This window comes from Hemibagrus wyckioides, linkage group LG14, assembly GCF_019097595.1.
Source record: "Hemibagrus wyckioides isolate EC202008001 linkage group LG14, SWU_Hwy_1.0, whole genome shotgun sequence".
Taxonomy (NCBI): Eukaryota; Metazoa; Chordata; class Actinopteri; order Siluriformes; family Bagridae; genus Hemibagrus; species Hemibagrus wyckioides.
Genome location: NC_080723.1, coordinates 22,585,922 through 22,607,747, shown reverse-complemented (window position 1 = coordinate 22,607,747; position 21,826 = coordinate 22,585,922). Strand labels below are relative to the sequence as shown.

The following is a 21,826-nucleotide window of genomic DNA, read 5'->3' as shown; positions in this document are numbered from 1 at the left end:
TGTTTTTATTGTTTCATAGTTTGTCTTGATGAGGAAAACAATATCAGGTTAAAAACCAATATCAGCTTTAAACTGGTGTTATTTGCTGCCCAGTTTGTGTCCAAATTCCTTTATGGTCTCGGAGGCTTTGTCAGCTGCTGTTCCGATAGCAGACTGTGTTTGTCTGGACACCTCCTCAGCAGCTATACACACACACACACATACGCACACACACAAACACACACACACACACAAACACACAAAGAGAGTTAACTTATTCCCATTTGCACATAGTGAAAATACATATACAATACTGTGCATGCTCCAAGGCACTCGTTCTCTCTCTCTCTCTCTCTCTCTCTCTCTCTCTATTTCTCACCCATGTTGGTGGTTTCTTTGGACGACTCTGCCACCTGGTGCACAGCATCTTGAGCCGTTTGCACTGAAATCACATGAAACAAGTGAAACCTCCTGATCTGACTGAGCTCCATCATGTAAAACAGTGTGCTCAGGTTTCGACAGGTTTTGAAAAAATGACAAAAAATATGATGAAATGTCGAGTACATACACAAATTAACTACAAATCAGCCCTGGAAGTATTGGAATTGGAAGTCATTAAATAAATGACTCAAATAAATTGGAATTCATTAAATAAAGTAAGGATAAAATTTAAAAGAGAAGAATTATGAAAAATTAGTTTATTGCAAACACATAATATAGTCAGTTTCATAAACTCTTTTTGCAAATAAAAACAAAACACTTTATATGCTCTTAAGATGTAAAATATTAAATATTTTAGGTGTGTGTGTGTGTGTGAGTGTATGTGTGTACCTGCAGATTCAGCAACATTTTTAGTAGCTGACTGGGTGGTGCTCTTCAGCCCCTCCAGAGACTTCTTAAAGGAGGCCATGTTCCTCACAGGAGACTCGCACTGACCCACATGGCCTGTGTGTGAAGTGAAGAGTAGAGCCTGGGGCAGAGTCACCTGCTTTAATACCCCAGTGTGGGGAAGGGGGGTTGGGGGCGGTTAAAGCCCTGGCTCTTCTGCCTGATTACTCACATAGTGACAATGAGAAGAGGCTTACAGGGGAATGAAGACAATCTGCTTCTCTCAGCAGCTTTACATCCTGTTGATGATGGAGAGAGAGGAAAGATCTCACATCACACTGATTGACTGTCTGACTGACTGATGGACTGATGGATGGACTGACTGACGGATGGACTGACTGACGGATGGACTGACTGACTGAGTGACTGACAGACTGAATGATGGACTGACTCACTGACTGACTGAATCACTGACTGAAAGACTGATGGACTGACTGACTGATGGACTAACTGACTGACTGAATGACTGATGGACTGACTGACTGACCGACTGAGTGAATGACTGACGGACTGACTGACGGACTGATTGACTGAGATCCATTGCTAAAAAAATATATATTTTGCATAAATATTCACCCCCATGACCTTTTCCACATTTTATATAATTATACTACAACCTGCAAATAAAATAAGGATTTTACTGGAATTATACTTAATAACAATTATCTCACTAGCTGAGTTTACACTCTATGTTGCCCTATGTAGAATAACCTCTATGTAGTTTATTGCTCTATGTTGCCCCCTAGTGGAATAACCTTATAGAGCTAATTTTCTTACAGAATCATTCAATTAATTAAATCCTTCAATTCAATTACTGTCCACAAGACCATGTTAATTTAGAAAAACACAGATTATAATCTCATTCACAAAGCTGTAGTAGAAATGTAATCGAGTTAATCTTGACCCTTGGGCTGTATATACTTTTTGATTGAAGGAGTCATCAGTAAATTATTACACATTTTAAACATACCGAAGGTCTGCACACCGAAGCCAGTATAAGTGTACAAACCAGTCTTAACAATCCCTTCGGACTTTTTTATTTTTTTTTATTTTTATTGATTTATTTACAGATGAATTGCTTGTCTTGTGGGACACAGAAACCTGTATATCGACATTTCCAGCATTGTCAAGCACTAAAATCCAACATCCATGAACATGTTCAAGACACTTTTACACTGACTTTAAAATCTTCGGTACACAAACGCACACTCACAAACACACAGATACAAACTGCCCATATTTTTTTTTTCCACTGGAATGATATCACAAGCAACTATAAAGTTACAATGTATAAAACTTGTACTTGAAAAACGTTAAAATAACAACTTGATTTGATATTAAATGAAATAAAAAGGAAAATAAATACCCACATACAGGAATCATACACAGCTCTACATCATATATATATATTTATATGTATAGTCGAATATATATATATCTTTTTTGTTTACCCCCAATATGGCATTGGAAGATCAGAAACATCTATTACACAAATAGAAACACATATACACAGGCACAAAGAGGCACAAAGGGCGAATGGGTCGCGTTTCATTGGGAGGGAATCAAGGAAACGAGACCAGGCTTCGCCCGGCAGTCGATAAAGAAAACTCTACTCACCACACTACAGGACATTTACAATAGATCATCATAAAAGTATATTTATATTTATTTATATTTATATATTTATAGAGAGATCTGATAGGAAGAACATGTTTCATCAGGAATAACTGTATTTTTTTTTTTTGTTTATTGGGATGAGTTCAGCATTTTGTCCTTCGTATTAGTAGAAACGTTATTGTGCTGCTGGTTGATGCTGAAGTTGTTGGAATGCTTGCTTTATGCTTCAGGTTCGTAGTCCTGGCTCTGCTCCTGACAGGAAAGAGAAGAAATCCAGATCAAGTATCTTGTAGAATAAATACGAAGCGTGTACAGTCGCAGACAAACGTTCAAGTCTTTAGCTATGAAATTGATCTGAAGTGATAAAAATATGCAATTTTTTAATATTAGTGTGCAGCATATATTTTAACATTCGTGGGGCAGTGGTGGCTCAAGTGGTTAATGCGCTGGGTTGTTGATCAGAGGATCGGGGTTTAAGCCCCAGCACTGATGGGCAATTGAGTAAGGCCCTTAACCCTCTCTGCTCCAGGGGTGCTGTATCATAGCTGCCCCTCTGCTCTGACCCCAACTTCCTCAGCTGAGATAAACAAAGGAAAGAATTCCACTGTGTTGTAATGTATGTGTGGAGATAATAAAGGCTTCATGCCCTCAGTTCTTACATTGCAAGAACAAGGCACTCACACGTTTATAAAGGATTTATAAAATAAAGCTACAATTTCTGAGGGTTGTGTTTACAAAGAAACCCTAAATAACTAAATTATACTTTTTCCAGCTTCCCACAGAAGCTGAATATAAATACCACCAGGCACTCGAGCGTGATTTGAACACCTACAGTGCTGAATTACTGATTCATTTGGTCTATTACTGTCCTGTAAAGATGTTTAAATGAAGCTCCTATGATGTACTTAATACTAGACATTAGATAGTTCATCTTATTCATCTGTGAACTGTTGGTGTTTAGTTCCAATTTATATACTGTACCAGGAAGCAGAGTTAAGAGAAAGATATTAACTATGATTTAGGTCTACATGATCGATAATCACAGTTAAATCTATAGTATTCTAGGATGAACCATAGATATACAGCTTAATATGAGACGTGAAGAATAAAACACCATGCTGTTATGAAAAATAATCCAATACTGAACATGGAGTTGTGTGATGCAGCCTGTACTCACTATTTCCCATATATGCGCTATCTTAGTGGTTAAGGTGTTGGATTACTGCTCAGAAGATTGTGAGATGTTCAAATCCCAGGTCCACTAACCTGCCACTGCTGGGCCTTTAAGAAAGGTTCTTAACCGTCATTTATATAAAGTGAGATAAATTGTAAGTCTCTCTGGAATGTAGATGTCTATGTGTTTTATTCTGTGATTAATGATTAGACATTTGGATCTGTTAAAGAACTAGCCTTATTATTGTCACATCTACAATACTGTATAGTGAAATTCTTCACATACAGGGTCAGCACCCCCTGGAGCAGAGAGGGTTAAAGGCCTTGCTTAGGGGCCCAGCAGTGGGTGGGACTTGAACCCTGCTCCTCCAATCAACCCAGAGCCTTAACCACTTGAGGTACCACTGTCCAAACGACCCCTATGGGATCGAACCTGTGACCTGGCCAAGACCATGTGTATGACAAATCACCATAATGTTTATCAGTGATGTGTCATTTATGAACAATTCGTTCAGTTTTCAATCGACTCAGAGAGCGATTCGTTCGTTTTGTATTAACCTTGCACGGGCAACATCCTATAGGTTCTGCACAGGAAACACGATTAGTTCATCTCCCGAGTCGTTCGTTCATCACGTAACAGCCTTATAGGCTTCGGCTATGCAGTCTGTGGAGGAAACAGAAATGATTCAATGATTCACTGGGGCTGTCGTGATGAACGAACGACTCAAACCTGAAGACTCTGGAGATGAACTAATCATTTCTGTTTCCGGTACAGACTGCATAGTTTAAGTTTATGGGGCTGTTACGTGATGAACAAACGACTCAAACCTGAAGACTCAGGAAGATGAACTTCTCGCTTTTGGGTACAAACTGGCTGGTTTCAGCCTATGAGAATATGACATGACAGACTGCATAGCTTAAAGACCCTGCTAAGCAGTGGATTAATCATTTCTGTTTCCTACAATTTATTCTTGGTTGATTTATAGTTAAAGATTAGTTCATTTTGCTGAACGAGGTTCAGAGATCTGAGTCAGTACAATGATCCGAACTTCCCATCACTAGTGTTTATAGTCACATTTCATGTTGTGGAACATCTGCAAAATATCACTTGTGTTATAGCAGCTATAAACTCACACGAACGCTGTATAACTGCTCACTGAGAATCAGCTGGATTTCTTCTTTATACTTTCTTCTTTATACAAAGTCTTGACGTATTACACAGTATTTTAGCTAAATACAGCCATTTTTGTGTTTTTTCTAGTCACCTCCTACACATGTTATGGCACATCTGGGGTACATCATATGGATCTATAATCAGAGTAAAGCTGGGGATCTAATCTCATTGATTTCTCTTCTCTTCTACCATGGAGAATGTATATATATTTTTTATTTTAATATTGTGAGTAATTCTCTAATAAAAACACTACAGAACTCTGGGATCATCTGCTATGAGTTTGATTTTGTTTAGTCAAATGGTGAAATGGTAAGTTTTCTCTTAAAATTTGTGAAAAAAACCCAACATAAAATCTTTCCTTTTTACTGTCTGCACCGACCCTGGAGATTTCCTTCCATAAACCCTTCATCATTTATACATAGCTCAACAATTGTGTGTTTATTGTTAATATATTTAATCATAATAATGTATCTAAATGAACACATCTAAAGATGTGTTACTGTCAAAGCCGCTATTATAGAAAACGAACACCTCCTGACCAATCAGAATTGAGAAGAAAGATTGTAAAGATGAAGAAAAGACGTTCTTTACTAATAAATATTTCAGCAGTCATCCTCGCTGAATAATTAAAGCCTTGCATCACGGCTGTTCTCTGATATTTCAAGTGAAAATGTGAAGCTGTAAGCAGACAATGTGATCTACTCTACAAGACTCTGATCCACTGCCATGCTCTGTAATTATTATCCTGTTCTGCTCCACTGGCTTTCTTACACGTCATTAGATATATATATAGATATATATATAGTGTGTTTTTCTCTTTTCTGGCAGCAGGGGGCAGGATGAGCCTTCAGATGGACCCAGACACCATTTCTGTGTTCTGTTGTTGTAACTTTACAGAAGGGAGTGAAAAAGGAAAAAAGAGAGAGAGAGAGAGAGAGAGAGAGAGAGAGCGAGCATCATGTGACTGTGGGTTTCTGTGACAGCTAACATGACAGTGGTCACATGACCACAAGCTACAGCCAGAAGAATCCATTTATAAAGTGGCAGGGGGGAGGGGTCTGTGTAGAAATACCCACAATCCTTCTGGCTGTTTGGCGTCACAGCCACGCCCATGCAGAATGACAGTGAGGTAATGATGGAGAGAAAGAGATGTGGGGGCAGAGAGAGAGAGAGAGAGAGAGAGAGAGTTAAAAAAGGGAGTAAGAGAGACATCTTGTGAGAAGAAAGAAAGAAAGAAAGAAAGAAAGAAAGAAAGATTATTAGATAGTAAAATTCTAATTTTTTACGTTTTGTGCCCCTCCCACTCTGCTTCATCGACCTCATCACTTCACCTCTTCTTATAGTAAAATACCTCCTTTCTTAAAAAATGAAAGAAAGAAAGAGAGAGATAGAGAGCAAGAGAGAAAGAGAGAGAGAGAGAGAGAACACCTGGATTTTCTTTTATTTTCCCTTTCGCTTCTGAAGTACCGAGTCAGGACACTCATGTAGGATATTGTTAAGTTAAAAGATGAACCCTTTGCCCTTTTCATTTCTGTCCTTGTGTAACGGGGTGTGTGTGTGTGTGTGTGTGTGTGCCTGTGTTTATTACAGTGTACTCTACCTGCTGATTCTCGTCGTATGCTTCTCCCTCTGGATCCACCATTCCCTCCCCCATCTGCTCCTCAGTGGCCTCCTGACCAAACTCCTCAGTCTGTACACACACACACACACACAGGAAACATTAAAGAGATCATTAGAAAGAAAGTGGAACAAAACACTGGATTTGTCCTTTTAAAACATGTACTTTTTAGTATTTGGGATTTTTGTATCTGTCTTCAAGAGATTTGAAAGTTATTCATTTCTTCAAAAATATACTCATTAAAAACACCATCAACAAAAACTCTTCTGTCTGCTTATCCCATTCATTGCTAGTTTAGCATACAGACTCCTGTATTGACTTGACCCAAGTACTGAAAGAAGTACTGAAATTTAACCCAAACTTCGAGCTACAGAATATGACTTAAAGGTGTTAATCCTCTAAATCGGATGGTTTTTTATTTGTTTTACTATTCAAGAGCAGTTTTATCTACACATATAGACAACTGAAACATTTTCCAATATATGATGTCTTCTTGTAGCCGTTGAATCCCCGAACCACACCAGAGGATAATCCCATGATGATCTGAGGATGATTCGGACAAGAAGTATCCTGATTTTCACATATTTGGCTGCTTTTCAATATTTATTCCAAATTATCATATAGATTATTATTAATATACAGCATGCCCTCTCTGATGTACTATACCGAATATTAAAAACGTGTCTCATCAACTTCCTGTCTGAATTTTTGTCTGCTGTGTTTGTTTGGATCCGAAGATAAGTTAGTTTTCCACAAATCCTCCCAGATCCCAGGCTCTGAGACTCCGGATCATTAATAATTTGTGAAGTGTATTCTGAAAGAGTGTGTGGTTTAATTTTGAACAATCCAGCACAAAAACAAACAAACAAACCCTGAAATGATGACCCACATGACCTAGATACCAAGAGTAAAATAGGCGTGGCTTAGAGATGATCAATTTCCCTGAAAAGATTCATGTCATCTGAGCAAATTAGGATTAATGATGGAACACAGTGTCTTTGCTGCACTATAGAAGTATAGAAGATTGTTTTAATCAATTATTTCAATCATTATAAATAAATGAATGATGTTGTGTCTGTGAGTCTCATCTAAAATGAGTCTGTCGGCTTTCAGTGTTTTAGTCGTGTGTTTTTCCCTCTGTTGGAGAACCTTACACAGAATTTTACTGGTCTAAGATCAAATTTGAGATCTGCTTTTTAGATGAACAAGCACTTGGAGAACATTTCAGAGAGCAGAAATGGGTTTGAGATCAACATTTACTTTGAAGATACAAACATTTGTGTGAAAAAAATGACATTTTTTTTGTTTTTTGGAACTTTTCCATGAATATATATCGCCCCTAATAGGCTAGATAAAACAGTAATACTTCTGAAACTCTTAAATTCTTAAATCCTGAGTGTCTACTTTCATATGAGCTTCATATTAACATTTTTTGGAGTTAATAATGTACAGAATGTTCACATTTCCTATCAGTGGTCAGTGGTGCTAATAAATTGAGATGTTGTGGTGTCTCTCTGGGCAGGTGGAGTATTTTTAAACTGTGCTAATCTGAGCCAACTAGGCCAAGTTTCAACAGCGTGTAATCCCCAAATCCCAACACGACACGTTCAGTCAAACACGCCAACTCCATTATACACACCTCGCACACCAAACGTCCAATTAAACACAACAACAGTCATACAAGCCAGAAATACATACAATTGCCCTCCCTTACAAATTTTCGCCTTAAGAATTGAAATCTTTCAAGAAATTTGCATCGGCATATGAAGCATTTCCGGCATACAAACAAACCGATCTGAATGCTAAGTTGCACAACTTGTTAGCGTCAGTGGAAAACCAAGCGAATTCAAGTGAAGCGAGTTTACGAATTTTTACGAATATTTTTTTCAGTCAGTGAAAGCTGTTGGGAAAGACTCAACCCACGATACCAACGTCGCCTTCAGCATGCATTCAAAAGCTAGGTGATTTTTCGGGTGCTTTTTGTTGACAGATTGGTGGTGTAGGTGGTCTGTTCTATTTTTAACCCAAGCTTGGTGGCACGACTTCCTGTGAGGAGCCTTGACATGGAATGCTTGGCTTGGGTCAGTTCTTTGTAAGCAGCCGTACAGTTTACATACACTTCATATTGGGAATATTGGTCATATTTTTGGGCGGCTGGAACGGCTTATCTGTATTTACATTATTTCTTATGGGAACATTCATTTCGCAATACAAATATTCACCTTAAGAACTCGCCTCCAGAACCGATTACATTCTTACACCGAGGTTCCACTGTATAACTTATTTAATCTTTGTAACAATGTAACCTATTTAATCTTTGTAACAATATCTCAAGTGTTTATTTTTCACTTCTACATCAATATTTGTGTACATTATGATATACAATTCCAATGAATTCTAATCATTTCCAGGCAGTAACACTACAAGATGTAGAAATGTTTATGGGGTGAAGATTTATGCAAGCCACTTAGACTATATTGTAATCCACTGTATTTTTATAATAAAGGTGTAATATTTGATCCAAACCTCAAAACAGGTTGGTTTTGATTATTAGGGGTTCATCCATGGAATATGCTTGATCTGTTCTGGTTCAGTAGAGTTTTTGTTGCTGTTGTTATATTATTACAAAATGAGAGACATGAAACTTGGTCAGTAGGTAAAACTCCCTCTTGCTGCTCCACAAGAGAGACCAGCCTGATCAGCCTGATAGTGGAGCTCCAGTGCTGTGTATTTTGGCCTGTTAGACTTTCCACTTTTCTTCCCTGTGTCAATCCGGCCAATCAAAGAGAATTTTAAGCTAATTTGCATAATATGCAAAACCTAATTTTGCAAACTAGTTTGTAGAACCTTAGGCCAAATACTTATTAGAGACTCAGACTCTCCAAATACATAGAGATGTTTGTAAACAACATGGCTGTTAGAGTTCAATTTACTCAAATGGATTCATAGAAACGTTAAAGATTACAATTATAAAGATATTATAATGACAACTTTGTGGTGTGGTCATTCATAGGGGGCGCGGTTATGTTTGTTCTAATAATAATAACAGCCAATAATAATAAAAAAAAAATCAGCCAATCAGCTTAAAGCAGCAGTTATATAGAGTTTAGAGTGACAGTGTGTTCTATGGGATCTATGGTCTCTATGTAAATTGGTTAGATCTGGTTAGCGATGGCTGTTTACAAGGCGTGCTTGGACCCCGTACGTCGCTGCTCTGATCATGTGATCATGTATATTAGTATTACTCGCTAGTATACTGTGTCTACACGGCATATGTTCACCAGATTAATCTCTGACTAGTCTTCTGAACACAAAGAGTGTGTATCAGGTTGTAAACACTGCAGGTGTGTGTGTGTGTGTGTGTCTGTGTGTATGTGTGTGTGTGTGTGTGTGTGTGTGTGTGAAAGCCTCTTACACTCGCTTCCTCTCTGTAAGATTATTAAACTAGGCTCACAGGGGGAAATCTGTAAATCTTACACACCCTCTTACTTCAGAACACACACACACACACACAGGCATCAGTGTTAAGGAGTCAATGGTTTGTGTTGATATTAAAGCGCCGTCATGGAGAAGAGACACCTGAGTAATGAGCAAACACACTGATAGAGCTTCATGACCTTCAGCAAGGTCATGTGACCTAGCAGAAGGGTGGAGGAAGGGCAGAGTGTGGGAGATGGAGGAGGAGAGAGAGAGAGAGAGAGAGAGAGAGAGAGAGAGATGAGGGAGAGTGTCTATGAGGGATATAAAAAGAGATAGAGGACAGAATGAAAGAGGTATCGTTAGAAAGACAGAGAGGACGAGAGAAAGGAAAGGAAATGAGAGAGATAGAAGGTGGAAGAGTGAGGGAAAGAGAGAGGGGGTAGAGGGTAAAAGAATAATGGAAAGGAAGCGAAATAAAGAGTAGGCAAAGACAGATAAATGGATAGCGAGACGATGAGGGACGTAATGAAAAATGAAGGGAAATTAAAGACAAAGTCGAGGATGAAAAGAAAGAAAGCGAGAGACAGAGGTAAAGAGATAAAGAGAGAAAAGCGAATAAAAGAGAGGAAAAGAAAGAAGATATGAAAGGAAGGGATATGAATATAATGCAAGAGGAAGACGAGGGTAAAGAGGAAGACATAAAGGCAGAAAGATGAAAGAGCAGGAGAGAGGGATGTAGAGATTTCCCCCTTGTGACCTTCAGGGGAGAAAAGAGTAACCCTGTTATAAAGACATGTCTAGGTGATGACCTCATGATGAAGACCATCAAGACTAATCTAATCTAAGGTGTGACCAGTGGGACAGGACGGGAGACTGGAGGTTAAACGTACGTTCATGTCTGAGGGAAACTCGTCTTTCTTCATGAGGCCGGTGGCAGCGGCGATGTTTCCGGCTCCGGAGAGGACCACGCCCCCGAGCTGAGACGCCTGCTCCTTCGTCTTCTCAGCCACTGCAGGAGAAAACACACATAAATAAATAAATATATAAAATAATTAATTCATAATAAAATAAAAAAACAAAAATAAATGAATATATTAACTAATAAATAAATTAAATATGTACATTGTTTATTAATAAAATTGTTAAGAAATTAGCAAAAATAAACGTAACATATATATATATATATATATATATATATATATATATATATATATATATATAAATAAGCATAAATTAAATTAAATATTGATATAAATAGATTAATATTTAATAATATTTAATATAAGAAAGAAAGAAAGAAAGAAAAAGAAAAACCACTTCAAATAAATGGATGAATTATAAAATAATAAACAAGAAACTATAATAAATGCAAACCAACAGAAACAACCAACCAAATGAATACATATATTTATTAGTAATAATAAATAAATAAATAAATAAATAAATAAATAAATAAATAAATAAATAAGTAAGTAAGTAAGTAAGTAAGTAAGTAAGTAAGTAAGTAAGTAAGAACCTGAATGAATAACTGAATACTAGAATAGAGGAAACGGAGGACAGGCAGCCGGCTCGGCCTGAAGAGTGTTTGTAATTTAATGCTGCTTGAACAGAACCCAAATTTTACACTTATAGACCTGTACACGTGTCGCTGGCTCGGCGCTGCGAGGTGGCTGCATGCCAACGCAATCGAAGCCTGCATTAAAGTGTCTATTATTTAGGAGGTAAAGAGGATGAGCTCACCCGTAGCCACACTGTCTTTGGTCTTGCTGCCTGGAAACATAAGAAAAAAAAAGAGACACATGAGATGAGTTTCTTTTCTGCAAAAGTCTGTTTTCACACTGTGTCGCTGACAGAAAACAGGGGGAGCGTCAGAGCGTCAGAGCCGTGGATGAAACCCGACTCGATTCAGACCGGAGACGATCGTTATTAAAGATCTGACAATGTGTTGTCACGTGTTATAGAGAAAGAGAAGGAATCACCGACACCGACGGATGCTGCGATGCTCTTTACAGCTCGTTACGGGTAAATTCATATTATAGCTACAGCAATATATATTGTACAGTGCCTTGCAAAAGTATTGGCACCCTTTATAACAAGTGATATTTTGAGCTTAAATGTAGCATCTTTGCATCAGTGATGGTTTAAGTGGTTAAGGTTCTGGGTTGGGCCCACATTGGGCAAAAGACTCCAGCAGACCCCCGTGACCCTAATTAGGAATAAAGCAGGTATAGAAAATGGATTGGTTTTGAGTTGTAGATCGGAGGATTAGGGTTCAAACCCCAACAACACCAAGCTCCACTGTTGGGCAATTGAGCAAGGCCCTTAACCCTCCCTGCTCCTGGGGCATTGTATCATAGCTGACCCTGCACCCTGACCCCAACTTCCTCAGCTGGGACACATGAAGAAAAGAATTCCACTGTGCTGTAATGTATGTGTGGCGATAATAAAAGGTTTTTTGCCCTCAGTTCATCTTCTTCTTATTATTATTATTATCATTTTAACACAATTATTGTTATATCCATTATCTAGTTAGTGCACATCAACAACCTGAACATCATTTCTGTTATATACGCTCTTTGTTTTTCCCCCATGGCACTGGAGTAATTGATGTCTCATATTTATACTCCAGATAAACAGGAAATGGACTGAAATCAAAGGACAACAGGTTGTGTTTCTTTATAATATTACTTAGGGGCGTCAATACTTTTTTTCATTATTCTTTTTATTCTCTCTTTTATTTTGCTGTTCTTTTTTGCATTTGCTTTTATTTTATTTTATTTTTTACTCGTTTGATGCCATGCATTGATTTGTACTGTGCTGCATTAACAAACACAATATTCATACAAACAAAGCGGTATATTAATCAGTCTTTATTTATTTATTTATTTATTTGTGAAATCCTGAACAATAAAATCCTCTTCATTATTTTCAGAATTGCGAAATATATAAGAAGGAGAGATTCTTGTGAATATCATGGTGTAAGTGTTCATCTCTTTTCTCATCTCTTCTCACAGCTCTGTGTGTGTGTGTGTATGTGTGTGTGTGTGTGTGTGTGTTTATATGTACAGCTGATGACCAAGGAGGAGTGAAAATTAGCTCGCTCACACTCACACCCCTCCTTCACATGAGCTTGTCTCGTCTGTCCTCTGAAGATCAATCTCATTCTCTATCTAGCTCTCAACACACACACACACACACGTCATGCTAGCTGAAGTGTAGCTTTCTGGGCCATCGTTCTCTCAGTGTGTGAGATGCTTCATGCACATCACTGTGCTGCTGCTGCTGCTTGCTAACCATCAGGAGGTGGGATTAGGATATCTCGGCTAATTGGCTTCCTCTGTCACAGACTGCGTGTGTGTGTGTTTGTGTGTAAACGTGTGTGTGCGTGTGTGTGTACACACAAATCATTCGGGCTTAATCTTAAAAAACCCAGACAGTGAATGCACACTGGTTTCGAATGAATCTGAATGTGTGTGTCTGTGTGTGTGTGTGTGTGTGTGTGTATGTGTGTGTGTGAGTGAGTGATAAAACCTTCAGAATGAATACGCAGTGTTAAGTTTCTTGTTGAAAGAAGCAGGTCGATAAATATCAGTTTTTTTTCCATCCCACAAATATGACAGCTGCACCTTCTGCTCAGCTTTTTGTTTAAATGTGCCCCAGGACACACACACACACACACAGACACACACACAGACACACACACAGACACACACACACAAACAAAACCAGAAATATTGCTTTCAAGAGGAAAGATACACTACAATATAAAAATTTATCCCATGGCTGTTTTCCCCCAAACCCTTCAGTGTGTTTACAGTTGTGGTGGATATCCGGTATGAAGGATTGAAGCTTTCAGGCATTTTATAACTCCAACATCAGGAATCCTGGCTGCCTCTACCCGGAGGTAAAATCTTGACCTTAAGCTGGAGCTTAAAACAAAACGAACTACAACAAGCAAACATGACATACTGAACTAAACACAAAAATATACACAAACCTGACAATCAGCAATGACGGAGATTAGGTTTGATCTCAAACTCTCTTTAAAACTCTCTTTAACAAACTTTGGTGTATTTTCACGAAAGGTGCCAATGCTTCTGGAGTCGACCGTGAATTTGCAATTACTTTGCGTTTTCAGCTACGAGCGACAACCCAGCGTGTCATGTGTAGTTTATCTCTTGTGGGCGTGTCATGATGATTGTGGGTGTGGCCTGTTCCACTTTTTATTTTAATTCCAATGAAAAAGTGTATTAATGTATATGATGTATGTAGTACATGCTTAGCTTTAGTAATGCGACATGGCCAGCTTAGCAAAGCAAGCTAACTCCTCTGCTACCCGTAACCATGGTTACAAGTTTCTTGTCCAAGCAGTGAATGGAAAGTAATTGGAGGTATGAAGATGTGTGTATGGAAATGAAGAAATGTTATTCAGAAACTCGCGGAATACATGCTAATAAACCACCATGAACTGACCGCCACGCCTAAACCCCAGCCTTAAACCTTCCTCCTTAAACCAAGGGGTTCTTATCCTCATCGTATCCTCGATACACACTCGGGCTCAGTCTGTATTTTGGCATTTGCAGCCTAATTAGACTTGACACAACGATCGAAACGTGTGGGAGTGATTTAATTTTCTCTGATTTCTCCAGCAATTAAGTTTAAGGCCATGAGCGATTTTTTTTAGCCTGATGCAGTGTCCAGTCTGTCACAACATTAGATCTAAAGCCTTTAACTCTTTTTCCCAAAGGCCAGGAAATATAGTTTGCTCCTGACCATGTTGAGGATTGAGTGTCTTTGTCATGTCTCACTCCACAGTGGAGGTTAATATGAAGTTCATATGAAAGCAGACACTCAGGACTTTAATTTGTAGTGTTTCAGAAGGATTTCTATTTTTTCCCTAGACTACTAGGGGTGATATATTCATAGAAAAGTTCCAAAAAACGATTTTTTTCTTTACAAATGTTCAAAGTAAATGTTGATCTCAAACCCATTTCTGCTCTCTGAGATGTTCTCCAAGTGCTTGTTCATCTAAAAAGCAGCTCAAATTTCATCTTCAACCAGTAAAATTCTGTGTAAGGTTCTCCAACAGAGGGAAAAACACACGTCTAAAATACACTGAAAGCTCGTTTTATGAAAATCGTTTATTTGTTAATATTGAAAATGTCCCATAAGACCATTTCCATTTCTCTGGTAATTAGAGTTAGAGGCTCTTTGGTTTGTAAGAACCAGCAGTGAAATGAAATCTAATATCTATCAGAAGATTGACAATAAAACTACTAGTCTTGAAAAAGTAAAGGGTTTATGGAGCTACGATGGAACAAACAATCCTCCTTGTTCATGTTCCAGGTTCAGTAGATGAACATGCAACTGAATTTCATATGTAGTTTCTGGATCATTGCAGTCCAGATCTGCTTTACATGATTTACTGTCCAGTGTCACCCAAATGAGGATGAGGTTCCCTTCTGAGCCTGGTTCCTCTCTTCCTCGGATCATCTCAGGGAGTTTTTCCTCACCACCGTCGCCTCAGCCTTTCTCATTACGGAAAAAATATCAGGGATAAATAGCAACTTAACTTAAAACTTTAAAAAAAAAATCTCAGTTTCTATATTTCTGTAAAGCTATGTCCATTGTTAAAAGCACAATACAAATAAATAGAATTTTACTACAGGTGTAATGACCTGGCCTGGTGTAACTGCATGAATCTACAGTCTGGGCTAGGAAGAAATCAGCCCCAGCGTCTGCACTTAACACTTCTTTATACCGTTGTGTGGACCTACAACCTTTAGTAATGCTTTTGTGCTTAGTTCCAAAGTCCAAACATTTGAAGACAACAGCAGAGATGCCAAAAAAATGAAACTTTTTTGTTTATCTTTGATAGATAGCTACTGTAACTTAGCAACCAGGTGTACCTGTGAGAAAACTTTTAAAGCTTTACCACATGATCTGTTTCTTTTATAATGCTATATATACATCCGTTCTCATTTTTGGCACCAGAATAAAAATCTGAGATCCTGTATAAAAAACTATTCCTACCTCCATTGTGCGAATGCTAAACAGCTAGAAACATGATTCATTTTTTTCCACAATATGAATAACTCAGGAGTCATATACAATATCCTACATAAAGGATACGATGAATTTCCTCATATCAGCAGTACGTCATTTGGATGGCAGGAAGTTTGCGGTTCCTGGTGCATTATAATATGTAAGGTTATAATACGAAAGGTTTTTGCTGTACCTTTTTGTCCTACACAACAAAAAAACTACATTCCTCATTGTCCAGTGAAGCCTTAAAGCACTTTTCCCTCCTTAGTTTTCCAATAAACAACCCGTCAAGAATGTCCATCACAGTATGTATAAAAATCCTCTACATTCGTATCCTCCTAGATCCTTTAAGGCATTTATAATGTAACTAAATCATCTTGGTCCAGGTTCTTTAAGGGGGTTCATGTGGATCTCTGGAGGTTCCTGGTGCTCTGTGCAGAGACTGATAGCAAGACACTCTGCAAACTATGTACACAAAAGTCATTAGATCATTCTACATGACCGACATGACCTGGCACTGGCTTATAACTGGGACGTATCCATATGTCATGCACTACAGGGGGAAAGCAGGCCAGTCTTTCTAACAGGACTCTCTGTTTTTTTATGGACAGCATTATGAACAACATTTACAATGAAAAGCAACATAACAGCAAGTGCTGGACCAAGTGCTATTTAATGCTTATTACTTTTACTTCTTATTACTTTTTTTGCTAGCTATTATCTCTATTTCTTTGAGTTTATAACTCTCAGCATATTCTCATTCATATATCATCGTATTTTTTTTCACTTTAATTTTTGGTTATATCATATTTCATTTAAAAAAAAACATTCTAGTCCATATTTTCTATGGAAAGTTTTTTTTTGTTTTTCAGTTTTAAAGGAAAGGATTTTAAGGTGTTTAAGGATGGAGGTCTAGATGCTGCTAAAAATACATTTACTCAAGAAATATCTGGCAACCTCGGAGGTGTGGGCTACATGATTTTAATAATATTAATGCATTAATGCATTAGGTGCATAAGGATATTATGAATATTATATACATGCTTTTTTTATTAACAAAATTTTGGTGTAATTGTGTGAAAAAAGGGCTTCCTCAGGGGTTAATTGGATAATTAATGGCTCCTCCATGGGTTCTCCTGGTTTAGAATCTTTATTGGCTCCTCAGAGAGACCCCTTAAAGGTTCTACATTTCTTCATACTTTATGTCTGAACTTAGGTTCTTGTATCATATCCCATCTCAGGACCTGTGTAGGGTTCACACAGAACCTGACCCACTACGGTACTAATGATTTCTCCGGTTCTCTGTATGTTCTCCGTACAGCTACCTTGCATTTGTTTAGCTGTATTTTTATCCAAACTGTGACAGAACAGGAAGCGGGTCAGCTTCTACTAATTTACACTCCGCTTCGCATGCTGGGCAATGTGTCAGTGTGGCATGCAAACACATGGTCTTTCACACGCACACACACACACACACACAGGCACACACATCATACAGTATTCAACCATACAAAGGCCTCCTATTGTCCTAAGCAGTGTTGATTCTCAGGTCTATACACACACACACACACAGGTTGCTGTGCATTGTGTTGCATCAGACAAGGTGTGTGAGAGTGTGTGTCCTGAAAAAGAGTGCTACGCTGTGAGATCATGGAATAGTGTGACATGTGGCCGGTGTGGCTCCTGTCCAACCCTCGGGCAGGAGATCAGAGAGAAGCTGGAGCGTGTCCAAGATACTACACCTCTCTCTCTCTCTCTCTCTCCATCTCTCTTTATTTGTTGAATGATGAAAACATTTAATATTAACTGAATTGTAAACTGTGATAAATAATATATAAAATTAGATCAAATAAAAATACAAGAAAAAACAAGTATTCTCTGGAATATTATAGTATTAAGCTGGAGTGTGTCCAAGCTACTACACCTCTCCCTCCATCTCATTCTCTCTCTCCGTCTCCCTCCATCTCACTCTCTCCATCTCTGTCATTCTCTCTCTCTCCCGCCCTCCATCTCTCTCTCCCTCGATCTCTCTCTCTCTCTCCCTCCATCTCTCTCCCTTTATCTCTCTCTCTCTCTCTCTCTCTCTCTCCATCACTCTCTGTCTTTAATTTTTGAATAATTAAAAACGTTTACTATTAAATGAATTGTAATATGTGATAATGAGATATATAGATAAAATAAAGATAAAACATTATATAAAGAGTATTACAACTCTCTCTCTCTCTCTCTCTCTCTCTCTCATTCCATTCCAACATAGACACAACAGTCAGTATAATATAACATGATTTCTCTTAGAATTATATTAGAAGTGTGAGTACAGAATCATAAATGATATGAAACAGTAATAGAGTTAACCTGACAGGACATCACCGGTCCGGACGACGCCATTTAAAACACTTACGTCCACTTTGTGTCGAAAATATTATTAAAGCAAGCACAAACACGAGCAAGTCATTTTATTAGTCTCTAGGCCATAACTGATTGATTTCATTATTTTAATGAATTTTGCATTTAGAAACGACTGTTTCTATAGTAACCGCTCAAAGAGAGGACGTTCCTGGTGAACCGTAGATGTGTTAAAACGTGTTAAACTGCTGAAATGGTGATGTTTTCTGCCTCAGAGCTTCATAACAGGCAGACTTGACATCTTCAAGACAAAGGAGTCTACGCTTTTTACGGTTTCTCAATGACACGACACGGAATATGGAGATGGAACGACTGTTTATAGCTGCTATAACCTAAGACATAGCAGGACATAACCTGCTTCATGGATGTTACGCAACATTAGACATAACCCCAGGGTGCGAAAACCCAGAGGGACGTTCGTATTGAAATTTCTACATTATTCATATCAGTCATACATCCTACAGTTCCCAAAGTGTAGGCAAATACACAACAACAAAAAATAAGCAGTTTATGTTTACAGTTACGAATCGATTCAGCTGTTAGCAGACCCCAGAGGCGTCACACATCTCACGAACACTTCATCACCGATACGGAACGAATCAGAATGTCAGCTCTGTGACTGGAGCTGGTGGCTTTATTTTCATTCTCCTTCACATGCAGCACCTTCTGTACCATTAATATTGACGTTCTGTCACATGCATGTGGTGCGTATCAGCGTATCATACCTTTACTCAAATTATTTGAGTGCCATATCAGAGCCAACGTATTTTAACCACACCCTCCTCCAACATTATGGGATTTGACCTATTTTTTTTATTCTATTGAGTGTAGTCTAGTTTATGAGACACATATCAACATATTTTATATATTAGACTTCCTGGGATCATGAAATAAGTCGAACTTCTCTTCTCTGAACACACAACCAGGATTGGTCACGTGGGTCTTTTCAAAGTCTCTCTAGTGTCTGTAGCATTTGTCCCTTGGGGTTTCCTCCTAAGATGCTGACCTCAGTATGTGTATAATATGGTGACTGGTCGTATTATGCTATATACAGTAGCTTATAAAGTCTATTGTTAAACAAAAACACATACTACTGACACAAAAACCCCGCACTAAAGCAGCGTGCACGAGACGAGACATCGCGTGAACAGTATGAATATTTTCAATATGTAAAATAAATCATTAGGTGCATTACAGACTTAGTGCCGGTTCTCCAGACGCACAACCTCCCCCACATCCACCCACACACACACACACACACACGCCCCCAAGCACGCGCTCTCGTCCACCCAATAGCTTTAGAAAAGATCCCCTCCCACGCGCCCACGGGAGTGGAGCTGTGATGAGATGAGAGCGCGTGTGTGCGCGCGCTCGTGCACGCGTCGCCTCTTACCCACGAACATGACGCCTTCCTTGGTCTTCTCTGCTGCCACCGCCACGCCTTCCTTGGTTTTTTCCGCGGCCACCGCCATGCCTTCTTTAGCTTTAGAAAGCCCCTTCATGAAAACGTCCATTTTGGCCCCTCTGTCTGCGGAAATGAGCGCGAGAGCACGGTTAGAGCGAAAGCGCGAGAAAGCAAGCGCGCGCAAGTAATGGCAGAATACCTTGCGTGTATAAGTGCATTGAACTGAATTGCATCATACAGGATAATAATAATGGACTAATTATGTGTTTTATACCCTTATTTGATTTGGCTGTAGCAATCTTCAATGCCAATAGCATTAAACCAGGACTATTGCATGCTTTCTTCTGATTATTATTGCACAGGATATTGCATGTATGATATAGATATTCTCTCGAGCATCATGTTGAATCGATATCACAGTAAGCTCAATATCTTGCTCTAAACAAATAGCCCCCCTACAGTATATATAATATGTACTGATTATATGTATCATATAATGCATTAATATCCAAATATTTGGCATAGCAGCATATGAACCTAATATCAGCTTTCTCTCAGCATGAAATAACAGAGTGTGACTGAACACCCACTGGTTATTTAAAGACAATACATCATTAAAAATGCATTGCATTGAATCACACTTTAGAACTGCAGAGTTACACTATACTAACATTTCAATTTTTATCCTATTGCATTAAAAGATATGCTCAGCTCATTACATTTTATTGGAGTAGTTTGGCCACTGAATGGCAGAGGAAGTGCCATATGTGTTATATGGTGTTGCATTGCATGTGGTTGGTAAGATATCTAATTTATAGATGAATTTAAAAGTAAAACACTACACTAGACTACACTACACGGTAGCATTGCATCTCGGTGTCATGGCTGCACAGCTTTAGGATGCATTGTGTGTGTACCTCCTCAACACCACCTCCTCAGCACCACCTCACTTTCTCTCACCTCATCCCTAAAAACTGCTATAGCTGATATGTTTCATTTTGTGCCTTTCTTTCATTTCATTCGGTCTGTTTTTCTTTTTTTAATCCCAGCGTGCACAGGTCGAAGGGGGACATCGTGTCTTTTAAACGGTTAAACTAACACCTGCTCATTAATTATTACTCGATGCGATAATGATATCCTGGGTGATGGAGGACAAAAGGACCTTAGATATATAAAGAACAATATGATCTGGCATCTGGTGAGATAGGATAAAGACGGTGTGGAATAACCCACCAAGCTGAGAATAAACTGTATTCAAGAAACATCTCGTGGTTGGACCTGAAACCTGTTTATTTTCTTATCCCAGGGGTTAAAATGGCTATTGGAGTCATATTATCATCTGATAATATGATGCACTATCCCATGTGTTATAAAACCCTCGAACAGAAAGCTCTTTAATCGTGTGGGTTTAATGATAAAAGAGAAAAGGATCGATTGGATGCTCTTCACACGAGGCAGGAAAAAATGGTTTCTTCCATCGTTTCATCTTGAATCTACAGTCAAATCTGTAGGTCACGACTGAAATAAATTCATAAAGAAAAGCACAAACACAACCTGAGCTTATTCATCGTCGCTGATTTCTAATTATTTATACACACACACACACACACACACACAATTAATACAAAACATCCAATAAATGAATGATCACCATGCTCCTTCATGCCTTTCTTTCTTTCTTTCTTTCTTTCTTTCTTTCTTTCTTTGCACTGTACTATACAAAACAATTATTATTATTATCACATTTAATTATTATAATTATTATATAATTTTTGTTCAATTAAATCCTGATTAAAAGCCACACTCACCTTTTCAATCGCTTCCTGCGTCCTTTAACGCTTCAGTTAGGATTCAGTAACACGGAGTAAAAGAGACGCTCCGGTGTGATGTGCGCGTGGGCCTCGAGATCTCAGCGCTCAGCCAATAGCGCCCGCTGTTCTCTTGACCACGCCCCCCTCTCTCCCGGTGTGACGCCCTGACGCCATCACCCCGACTTTGATTGGTCAGTTTGGTCAAACGCCTATATTATATAGCATAGTATGTGTTCAAGAAAAATGTGTTCCTTTTTTTAAAAAAAATTCTGACACACACACACACACAG

The 21,826-nt window shown here is 38.5% G+C and overlaps 1 protein-coding gene across 2 annotated transcripts; it reads right to left on the bottom strand.

Annotated features, from left to right (window-relative positions):
• Positions 1-1,892: 1,892 nt before the first annotated feature.
• sncb (synuclein, beta) lies at positions 1,893-21,690 on the bottom strand. 2 transcript variants are annotated; one of them, XM_058408008.1, is made up of 6 exons: positions 21,534-21,690; positions 19,714-19,848; positions 11,610-11,639; positions 10,760-10,878; positions 6,432-6,521; positions 1,893-2,736 (listed from the first exon to the last, which is right to left on the bottom strand). In XM_058408008.1, the coding sequence occupies exons 2-6, from the start codon at positions 19,832-19,834 to the stop codon at positions 2,704-2,706; spliced, it is 393 nt and encodes a 130-aa protein (XP_058263991.1). In that variant the 5' UTR covers positions 19,835-19,848; positions 21,534-21,690; the 3' UTR covers positions 1,893-2,703. The 2 variants fall into 2 exon arrangements, with proteins under 2 accessions (XP_058263991.1, XP_058263992.1); XM_058408009.1 differs by having other exon boundaries at positions 1,893-2,730.
• Between the last annotated feature and the right edge of the window lie 136 nt (positions 21,691-21,826).